The following is an 11,682-nucleotide window of genomic DNA, read 5'->3' on the forward strand; positions in this document are numbered from 1 at the left end:
CTCATACAGTATCTTTCTTTCTTTCTTTCTTTCTTTCTTTTAGGCTCATACAGTTTCTTTCTTTCTTTCTTTCTTTCTTTCTTTCTTTCTTTCTTTCTTTCTTTCTTTCTTCTTTCTTTCAGGCTCTTTCTTTCTGGCTCATTTCCTTCCTTCCTTCCTTCCTTCCTTCCTTCCTTCCTTCCTTCCTTCCTTCCTTCCTTCACGTACGTTGTGCATCGATTTAACGCAGAACCATAAATCAGCTTTACACAAAAACGGGACGGGAATTTATCGTTTTTACCGCAAGATGACAAATTCTTACCGTGGGGAATTGTTTTGACGGTATATCGTGAACGGTAAAATATCGCCCATTACTAGTATGCAGACATACACAAGTATTACATTTAAAAAGATCATTTTGAGCTCAACCAAAGAAAACACAAGGACTGAATTTGTAATTGTGATATTTATTTTCTTGCATTTATTTTAAATGGAAATAAAATAGAATCTCTCTTGGAAATTAACGTATCACAAAAGTAGGGTGCACAGTTTAGGAAATACCAAGTGTTTTAAAACTGGTGTTTGCCTTTAAGATACAATAAGCAGAATATTAACACAGAACTTATTTATGGTGAATACTATATTACCGCTCTCCTCAAGCCACAAGCTTATAATCTGGCAAATACACACATTCAACTGTCCCGATATAGTTTCAGGTACATTAGTTACAGATTTCTAAACACAGACATACACCAGAAACACGCAGACATCTAAGTGAAACACACGTGGCAGTGATGCTGTTACGGGTCCAGGGGTACCGGACACATGGACAGGCAAACCAAGTTGCAGGCGTAGAAGCATATCTGTGACAGAACGACGCAGTCTCCTCTGTTGGAGTAAAAGGAGGTGGGTTTGATGTAAGCACAGTCAAAGTTACGCAGATTCAGGGGCCTCTGGCAGTGCCGGTCACTGAGCGCGGACAGAGAACGCACTATGGTGTATTTGGCCGAGCAGGTGACCGCCGTCACTGGGCGCACCTTGTCGAAGTGCAGCAGGAAACAGGGGTCGTCCTACGGGGAGGAAGAAAGTAGTTTAATAAAACACTCAACCCACAGGGGCTGCAGCCCCAAACGACCGGGGGCCGGGGCCGGAATCAGAGGGCCCAGGGGAGTCCCGGGCCTGGTCCGCAGAGGTGTCAAAAGTATTCACATTCATTACTCACAGTACTCGAGTTGTAAAAAGAAATCATGGGGCATGCTGGATTTTATCATATGGGAACAGATAATTTGTGCTGATTACAAATAATATAATATATTACAAATAATAGCAGTGACCAAAACACCTGCAGAAATACTGCAGGAATGACATAGCAGCAGTTAAATGCAGCCTTCTGTAAGCTTTAAATATCCACTGGGCTTACATCAAATACATCAAAACAACAATAAAAAACAGTTTTCTGAACTTATCAATATGACTCTGTCCTTCACAGGATAAGTAAAATGGATCACTGCAAAAACTCAAAATCTTAACAAGAATATTTGTCCTATTTCTAGTTAAAATGTCTCATTTTAGTAAAAAAAATCTCATTACACTTAAAACAAGACTCATCACTGGAAAAAACAACATTTTTCACCTGTTTCAAGTAGATTTTCACTTGAAATAAGTAGAAAAATCTGCCAGTGGAACAAGATTTTTTTGCTTGTAATAAGAAGGTAAATCTTGTCCCACGGGCAGATTTTCCTACTTATTTCAAGTGAAAATTTACTTGAAACAGGTGAAAATCGTCAAATAAGTTATTTTTCTGGTGTTATTTTTCTGTTGATGACTCTAAATGTTGAAATAGCAGTAAAACCACATTCATTGATGAAATGACATAAGGGATGGAAAGGGGGGATGGGAGTTTTACAGGGGGGATGATTTTGACCGTTCTTATTTCAGGGGGGGATGCCATCCCCCTCATCCCCCCTCAACTCCAGTACTGATTACTCAGGTAGAAGTATAGATACTAGAGTTTAAAAATACTCCTGTAGAAGTTGAAGTATCAACTCAAGTTTTTTACTTAAGTAAAAGTATAAAAGTACTGGTTTCAAAACTACTTAAAGTATAAAAGTAAAAGTAATTTAAGGGGGGAAAAAGCCATTAAGGACAAAAGCCATTGAAAATGAATGTATCTTAGTACAATGCAAATATATTAAAGAACCATATATGTGTACTATTGAGCATTAACATGTGTTTCAGAGAGCAGGAGATATGATGACTAGTTGCCTATAAGTATTGTAATGGTGCAAAAAGTCAAACTTCAGAGGCATGTTATCATTTATCCTAACCTTTATTGGAATGTACATCCAAGTTTAGTTGCAGGAATCTGAGGGAACGGATGTAAGAACAAAACTGGACAAGAACATCTGAAATAACCACAACCAAACTCACTCTATCCGGATGGAGCAATTTAACTGGATAGTTTTTTTTTAAAGGCCGAAATGAAATAGAGTAACGAGGCTGTTTTTAAAATAGATAATTGCGTGAAAATGTAAAGAGTAAAAGTAAAAAGTAATCTGAAAAATAATTACTCCAGTGAAGTATAGATAACCAAAATGCTGGTCCGTGGCGCTGACGGCGCCAGGAGCAACTGACCCAATAAACCACCGGCCCCTGGAACCCGGTTGAACATCAGTAATCGTGTCTGTAAAAGCAGAGTTTTTTTTGAGTCCACCAGCTGGAAACACAACACCAAAGGGGAAGAAATCAGCAATGATCTTAGAAATGCTTTTTTTCTCTCTCTCTATTAATTCCTGAATGATAAATGTGATATTTTTTAATCCACTGTGGTGGTGTATAACAGTGAAATCATTAAATCTGTGTTATCACGATTCCAGATATCAAGCAGTAAACTGGCCCTGCAGATTCATCTCCTCCGTCAAGCCTGAGACATGAGTTTTATTTGACCAGTCAATGTTTTTGACAGTCATTCCCGACTTCTGCTACGACGCTGCTTTTTCCATTTGTGGAAAAATCTAAGGATGTTGGAGTCAAAACTGAAATTGGAAACGTTTATTTGTGCTTTTATTTCTTCTCATTTAGAAGAAATGAAAGCCCTTTTTGGTGGTCATCATAAAAAAGCACTCAGTTGTCTGCAGTGAGGTCATAACTGTTTAAAATGTTAAGACCAACCGTAGAGGTTCTGCATGGTAAAGCTCCTAAATGTGGTTCAGACCTGTTAAAAGACTATTCATCTTGTCAAGCTGATTTATAAACTAAGTGGTGCGGTCGGGGTGGGGGGGTTTGATTTGTGCTGTCTCGCCTCATTGGTGAAGTGTTTTTAAGCTGAACTTAACATTGATGTCTTTAAGCAGCTGAAGACTTTCTTATGGATGATTCTGTATCGTATTTTCTATTATCGAAGATCATTGAAAACTCAATTTCAGACTTTTTTAAAAAATCTGTGAGGCTCTTATTTTATTTTATTATTTTATTGTGAAGCATCAATCAGTGCAATATAAATAAACTTTTATTTATATTGCTTTACTTACTTACTTATAATTCCCCATCTTGTAAAAGTGGGTTTGACAACAAAAAAAGCCAATATTATAATACATTTATTATTAAATGTTGGACTGAAAGTGAAACAACTCCGTCTGCCTGTAACAAACATAAAACCAGAGCGGCCGTTATCAGATAATTCAGTTAAGTGGATAAAAGCAGGAAATAATTCTGCTGACACAACAGAAGTTGTTTACAAAAATGTTATCTAAATAACTGATTTTTACATCATGGAAAATATAACAAGAAGTACTCTTAACAAGTTCAAATGAAACATCAGAGATGTTACAGAATTACAGGACTGTCTCAAAAAATGTGAATATTGTGATAAAGTTCTTTATTTTCTGTAATGCAATTAAAAAAACAAAAATGTCATACATTCTGGATTCATTACAAATCACCTGAAATATTGCAAGCCTTTTATTATTTTAATATTGCTGATTATGGCTTACAGCTTAAGAAAACTCAAATATCCTATCTCAAAAAATTAGAATATTCTGGGAATCTTAATCTTAAACTGTAAACCATAATCAGCAATATTAAAATAATAAAAGGCTTGCAATATTTCAGTTGATTTGTAAGGAATCCAGAATGTATGACATTTTTGTTTTTTTAATTGCATTACAGAAAATAAAGGACTTTATCACAATATTCTAATTTTCCGAGACAGTCCTGTATATTCCTTTTTATGTCACCACAGAACACAAATCTTAAAAAAATAAGGATATGATTCAAACACAAGAAAGACAAAGTGGGATGGAACTTCAAATCAAGTGTTTCTTCTTTACCACGTCAGGGTCTCGTCCGTCCACCAGAGCCAGGTCCTGCAGAGACCAGACCTCCGTCCTCCTGTAGCTCCCGTGTAAGCTGGAGCGTTTGGTCTGGGCCCGCTTGGACTTGGACGACTTCAGGGACGTCTTGGACTCCTGGCACTGCACGACGCACAGCTGCACCACTTTTCCTTGTCCAACTGCAGAGGAGAAATCAAGAAGTTCTTTTGAAGAGTCAACAGATGTTGCTGCCGCAGCCAAAGGGGGGAAAGGGTTTCAGTTTCAGCTCATATACCTGACACACAGAGGAAATGCCTTCCACGCGCCGGCTCTTCAATCTCAATGAACTCCACTAGTGTCTGCTTTGCAGGATGGAATACGACTCTCTGCATCTCCTCCCTCAAAAGAGACGACATGATTGAGGAAAAAAAAGAAGAAGAGATTAATCAATGCCTTGCAAAGGAAAAAAAATAAGGGGGAGACTGATGAGACAGAAAGAAATGAGAAGTGGAAGAAATGGGACTGAGACACAGGAGGGAAATCTGTGCAGTGGCGGGTGAGGGAGGTGCTGATGTTTCCTGTGATCAGACCCTCTGAAACTATGTGGTTGCGTGCAGGTTTTTACGTCAAACGAGCTATTACTCTACATGTACACACATGCATTCCACTTTGTGCTGATAAGATTTGATGAGCTTCCTCAGATTGAGGAAATTGTCCACATAGCACCTTGCCCTTGGAGGACTCGGGGGGGAGGTATCTGAGTACAAAGAGTGCAATTAAAGCCTAAGCTGTTGTTTGGTTTCCCCCTTTATTGCTCCAATTATGATCCATTATGATATTACGACATCATCCTTGCAAATGGATTTCATTCCAATGTTTGGATTTTGTCAGCCGAGGACACAAAATGCTCCTCAAATGATGATTTTAAGTGGTCGAATGTTTCCTTACAGCCCCAAAAAGAAAGTTTCTGCTCACTTTTAGTGGCCTTTTCCATATCCTCCTTTCACCCACATGCAGACGTTGATATATAATGTGGCACGGCGCCCGCTGTTTGTCTGTGATTAAACGGTTGTTGTGTGGGAAAAGGATGTCCCACAAGCACTCTGCATGGTTTCCATTACCCTGTAGTAATTGAATCTCTGAGAATAGGTACGCGTAGGGTGAAGCACTTATGTGGGTGGTGGTGGGTTTATTTCTTTTTCTTCTTTTTTTTTTTTTAATTTACAGACACACAATGGATGTGAGACTTCTCTGGTGATCTCGGCTCCACACTGCACATGCAGAGCAGAATAGGTCACCTTTCAGGTTTCCAGCTGTTTGAAACCACTTTAGCACGAACCAGAACAAAGCACTTGTTTGATTTGTTTGCAGGAACAAGTGTGGCTCCATTGGATCTGTCACATTTGTGAAAGCGAAGATGGGTCACTCCACCGCTAAGTGCTTTATCTCTTGTGTTGTTGTCAGTGTTGTTGGGTTTTTTTTTGTTTTTTTTCTTCGTGTCTGTGGTTGTTGGCTTGAAAGGCTTTTTGTCTCTGTGATGGAAAGAGGCAGATTGGCAGGAAGCGGAGAGGGAGGGAATAATACAAGTGTTGAAGCCAATGAATAACACATGAGGTTTATTGTACTTACCTATCATCTGGTTCTCTCAGAAAGGGGCTTTTATTGTGTATGCTGGCATGCACGCGGAGGAAGCCGCAGCGACTCCCTGTCCGTGTTTAACATGAATGTTGCTGCTGTCTGTCGTTGTGGTGATACTTTAGGAATATGCTCAATGTAATCTTCCTCTTTTATTTTTCAAAACACACGGGGGAGTGACATAAAAGACTCATAAAAGGAGAATACGAACATCACAGTGGCAGGAACGTGCGTGTGTGAACAGTTTTTTCTTTGGTTGTTGCTGTTCTTGTTGGTGTTTTTTTTTTTTTTTATTAATTTGCTATAAAATGTGATGTGATCATCATCTCAGTCACAATTATAGACAATCAAAACTTATAGACAGTACTCGAGTTGTAAAAAAAAATCAGGGGGATGGTGGATTTTATCATATGGGGACAGATAATTTGTGGTGATTACAAATAATATAATATATTACAAATAATAGCAGTGACCAAAACACCTGCAGAAATACTGCAGGAATGACATAGCAGCAGTTAAATGCAGCCTTCTGTAAGCTTTAAATATCCACTGGGCTTACATCAAATACATCAAAACATAACAATTAAAAACACTTTTCTGAACTTATCAATATGACTCTGTCCTTCACAGGATAAGTAAAATGGATCACTGCAAAAACTCAAAATATTAATATTTGTCTTATTTCTAGTTAAAATGTCTCATTTTAGTAAAAAAATGTCATTACACTTAAAACAAGACTCATCACTGGAAAAAACAACAATTTTCACCTGTTTCAAGTAGATTTTCACTTAAAATAAGTAGAAAAATCTGCCAGTGGAACAAGATTTTTTTGCTTGTAATGAGAAGATAAATCTTGTCCCACTGGCAGATTTTCCTACTTATTTCAAGTGAAAATGTACTTGAAACCGGTGAAATTTGTCAAATAAGTTATTTTTCTGGTGTTATTTTTCTGGTGATGACTCTAAATGTTGAAATAGCAGTAAAACCACATTCATTGATGAAATGACATAAGGGATGGAAAGGGGGGATGGCAGTTTTACAGGGGGGATGATTTGGACTGTTTTTATTTCAGGGGGGGATGCCATCCCCCCTCATCTCCAGTACTGGTCATAGAAAATAAAGGAACCTTCAGTCTATGTAAAAGCCATGTGGAGTCAGTTGTTACGTCCAAATACTTCTTGGAGCTAATCAGACTAATAAATGACACTCAAAAATCTCAGTTTTGCAGTTTGTAATAAAGGCTGGCTGGGATAAATGTGATCTCTGAAGACATATGATCAAGAAAACCTGATCTGCATGAGGCTTTAGAGGGTAACCCGTCATCATCAGAGTCTAACTATGAAACTATAAACTAAGACATTTCAGACTTTTTTTTCACTTTTCTGGGCGTCCAGCCATCATGGCTCCAAAGATACAACACAGAATCTTGAATTAAGTAAAGAAGAAGTAACTAAAGGCTTGAAGGCGTTACTAGAAATTGGCGAATATCTCTTTTCACCAGTTTCCCATCTGTGAATCGTTGAACAGGCAGGATATTCATGGCAGAGGACCACGAAGGAAACCGCTAATCTCTCAAAAATGATGAGCTCCCGAGGTTTGCCAAGGGACATCTTGGCAGTCTGGAGTGTTCCTGGAAAAGTGCTTTGTGGACTGAGGACAGAAGAACTGAATTTGTTCAGGAAGAGTCCTCGGTAGCATTAAGGAAAAAAACAATAACAAAAAACAAACGCACAGGTCAGTATGATGGAGGAAGGATCATGATTTAGAGAAGAGGAAAATAAATTCATTCCTGAGTGTCTGCCAGCAGATGTCTGGTTGAAGGTGATTCAGCAGGACAATCATCCTATGCATGGGAGTAAATCTACCTTGACACAGCTTCAGAAAACAACAAAACACCTTCTGGAGTGTCGCACTCCGGCCCCCAGGTCTTAACCATATGATGCTGGATGTATCATATTTGATGAACACATTTCTAATACATCTGGACAATCCCCACAACCAGCTATTAAAGGTAGGGTAAGGGATTTCTGCATGATATCGCATCGATTGATATTTCTTTATTTGATTTTTTTTATTTGATTTGATTTGATTTAGTCACACTCACACATGTGAATTGGTCTCATGGAGAAGCTATCAAAAGCTTATGGTAGGAGCCAATGAACATAAATACAGTAGACAGGAATACATACATACACTTGCACTTAATACACACAAAACAAAACAACATGCACATTATACTTGACTACCACTTACATACAACATATCGCATTACAAACACTTAACATGAAACATTTTGTGATCCCGGAGTGTACGTTTATATATATGAGCTTAACAATTGATTCTTTAACTGCCCTTTAAATATGGAGATGGACTGTGACTTATTTTTATTTATTTATTTATTTATTGGTTTATTTGACAGGGACAATGCACATCAATAAAAACATTGCTGTAAATGTGCCAGAGTTAGCCAAGAGGCTATTTTTCATCTGTAGTCCCTGGACAGATGTAAGAATACAAAAAAGTACAGAAAAGATACAAAAAGTACAGAAAGGTACAAAAGTACAGAAATAAAGAAAGGTGCAAATTAAGTTTTTTAACTTTTTAAGGCTCATCATTCAGCTCGTTCCAGATCTGTGTTTCCCCGACACACAATACTCAAACTTGTTCCCACAAGTTTACGTTTTTTCCCTATAATAAGGTGTTTATGTCTAGTTTTGTGGGTGTGCTGGGGAACGGAGATTGGGATGAGTTGAATTAGTCTGGGATTCAAACCTGAGAACACCTGATATATTGTACATGCATTATGGAAGTAGTTATATTCTTTGAGGCGAAGAATACCATAGTGGGCAAACAGATGACGAGTAGGGGAATTAAATTCAGTCCAAGAGATGGCACGGATAATTTTTTTCTGTAAAACTTCAAATTTTTTTAGATGACTGGGGTAAGTATTACACCAAATAATATTGCAGTAATTTAAATGAGGTTCAAACAAGGTTTCATAAAGAGTGAGAAGGGCAGAGCGTGGAAGCAGGTGTCTCAGTTTGAAAAACAGACCAACATATTTAGATAGTTTTTGCACAAGGTAATCTATATGACATTTCAAATTTGGACAGTCATCAATGAGGACCCCAAGGAACTTTGTAGAGTTTACTCTCTTTATTTCTTCATCATTTATTACGATCTGAAAGGCCAAATTTTCCATATTTATTCGTTTTTTATTGAAACAAAATAATATATAATTTGTTTTCTTAATATTAAGAGAGAGTTTATTTACTTTAAACCAAATGTCCACTTTAGAGAGCTCATTATTAAGGAGGTCTTGGAGTTCATGAATGTTTTTATGAAGGTTTTTATCATCAGCAAAAATGATTTTTTGGAAGACCTTTGAGCAGTTGACCAGATCATTTGTATAAATAATAAAGAGTAAATGCCCTAAAATAGAACCCTGAGGTACCCCATATTTGATGTGTCTATATGGAGATTTGTTGTCATGGATATGTACATATTGTTGTCTCTGTGAAAGGTAACTAGTGAACCATTTAAGAGCTGTGCCTCTTATCCCATAGTGGGTCAATTTGTTTATCAGTATGTTATGATCAATGGTATCAAAGGCCTTTGAGAGGTCCAGAAACACACCAACGCCATATTCTCCTTTATCTAGTGCATCGTTTACCCTTTCGATGAGATCAAGTACAGCCATACAGGTAGTGCTTTTTTTTCTGAATCCATACTGAGATGGTGTAATTATATTTAATCTATTAAGATAATCACTCAGTCTATTGTAAACAACTCTCTCCAGTATTTTGGAGAAGGTAGTATTGATATGGGGCGATAATTTTCCCTTTTATACAGCACATCAACAAAACACGTGATCTTGCTGCTTCCTCCCCCCTTCCTCTAGTGGTCCGCAGGAGAAGAAACATTATAACTCCTATATGCTTTTATTTTGAAAGGTGGTGGGTAATTTGGTTGATGTTACATAATTGATTAAGGCTCAGTTGGAAGTCAGTGGGCACCAGGGGAGGTGTATGTTTTTTAGCAGCTTCAGATAGCTTCAGTATCAGCCTTAGGACAGAATCAGAGCCAACATTTCAACATCTTGCTGTATTGTTCTGTAGAATCACTTACCTTAACTCTAACTCTTGATTCATGGCCTTGTTCAATAATGACTCAAAATTATTATCATCTTATCAGTTAAACCACATTGTTTATCTATTGTCGTGACTTAACCCTTGTGCTGTCTTTGGGTCCAAATGACCCAATTCTTCTATCCTTCTTTCCTCCTGCCATGCTCTCTCCTTCCTTCTTCCTTTCCTCTTTTCCTCCTTTTTTACCCTCCTTTATTCCATCTTCCTACTATCTTTTGTCATTCGTTCCTTTATTACCTTATTTGCTTTTCCTTCCTTCTTTCCTTCCTTTCTCCCTTCCTTCCATCTTTTCTCCCTTCTTTCCTCCCTTCTATCTTTTCTCCCTTCCTTACTCCCTTTCCTACTTCCTTCCTTTTTTCCTTCTTTTCTCCTTTCTCCCTTCCTTCCATATTTTCTCCCTTCCTTACTCCCGTTCCTACTTCCTTCCTTCTTTTCTCCTTTCTCCCTTCCTTCCATCTTTTCTCCCTTCCTTACTCCCTTTCCTACTTCCTTCCTCCTTTCCTTCTTTTCTCCTTTCTCCCTTCCTTCCATCTTTTCTCCTTTCCTTACTCCCTTTCCTACTTCCTTCCTCCTTTCCTTCTTTTCTCCTTTCTCCCTCCCTTCCATCTTTTTTCTCCCTTCTTTCCTCCCTTCTATCTTTTCTCCCTTCCTTACCCCCTTTCCTACTTCCTTCCTTCTTTTCTTCTTTCCTTCTTTTCTCCTTTCTCCCTCCCTTCCATCTTTTCTCCCTTCTTTCCTCCCTTCCATCTTTTCTCCCTTCTTTCCTCCCTTCCATCTTTTCTCCCTTCCTTACTCCCTTTCCTACTTCCTTCCTTCTTTCCTTCTTTTCTCCTTTCTACCTCCCTTCCATCTTTTCTCCCTTCTTTCCTCCCTTCTATCTTTTCTCCCTTCCTTACCCCCTTTCCTACTTCCTTCCTTCCTTCCTTCTTTCCTTCTTTTCTCCTTTCTCCCTTCCTTCCATCTTTTCTCCCTTCCTTACTCCCTTTCCTACTTCCTTCCTTCCTTCCTTCTTTCCTTCTTTTCTCCCTTCCTTCATTCCTTCTTTTTCTCCCTTGACCCAAAGACAGCACAAGGGTTAAATGTTGATCAGATCACATTTAATAACAAATTAATTCAGAAAACTAGTATATTCCAAATGGCTCTTATGCGTTTTATGTCAATGCAACAACCAAAAAAAAATCTCGTCACTGCCTCCACTGATAAGTCAAGGCTTCAGCATGTGAAAAAGATCCAGAGAGTCAGGCTTTTAGCAGCCCAAGAACAGAAACACTTGTGTATTTTGTACGACCCGTGGTCCGACCGAGAGAGAGGGGCCCTCCGGCTCGTTATCAACACGCAGTTCAAAGTCAGCGTTGTGGCGCAGAACGACATGCACATCTCTGAGGGCACAATTAATGATGCAGCAGAAGGACATGCGAGGGGAAATAACACGGCACAAAGAGTAACAAGCGAAACAAGCAGCAGAGGACTCGAGGTGAAGGGAAAGTGGGGGAATGTGGAAAAGAAGCTGGTAATGGAGATGAATTATGGATCATGGGCAGGAACAGAAAACAGGGGAAAACACGATAGGAAGAACCCTTCAGAAGTGTATCAGAACTTATTTAATAAGT

General features: G+C 38.5%; 1 protein-coding gene across 1 annotated transcript; it reads right to left on the reverse strand.

Moving 5' to 3' along the window:
* Positions 1-444: 444 nt before the first annotated feature.
* exoc1l (exocyst complex component 1 like) lies at positions 445-4,840 on the reverse strand. The gene is made up of 3 exons (XM_061729537.1): positions 4,585-4,840; positions 4,308-4,489; positions 445-1,049 (listed from the first exon to the last, which is right to left on the reverse strand). Exons 1-3 carry the CDS (start codon positions 4,703-4,705, stop codon positions 780-782), a joined length of 573 nt encoding a protein of 190 aa, XP_061585521.1. The 5' UTR covers positions 4,706-4,840; the 3' UTR covers positions 445-779.
* Positions 4,841-11,682: the final 6,842 nt, after the last annotated feature.

Source organism: Cololabis saira, chromosome 1 (assembly GCF_033807715.1).
Source record: "Cololabis saira isolate AMF1-May2022 chromosome 1, fColSai1.1, whole genome shotgun sequence".
Lineage (NCBI taxonomy): Eukaryota > Metazoa > Chordata > Actinopteri > Beloniformes > Belonidae > Cololabis > Cololabis saira.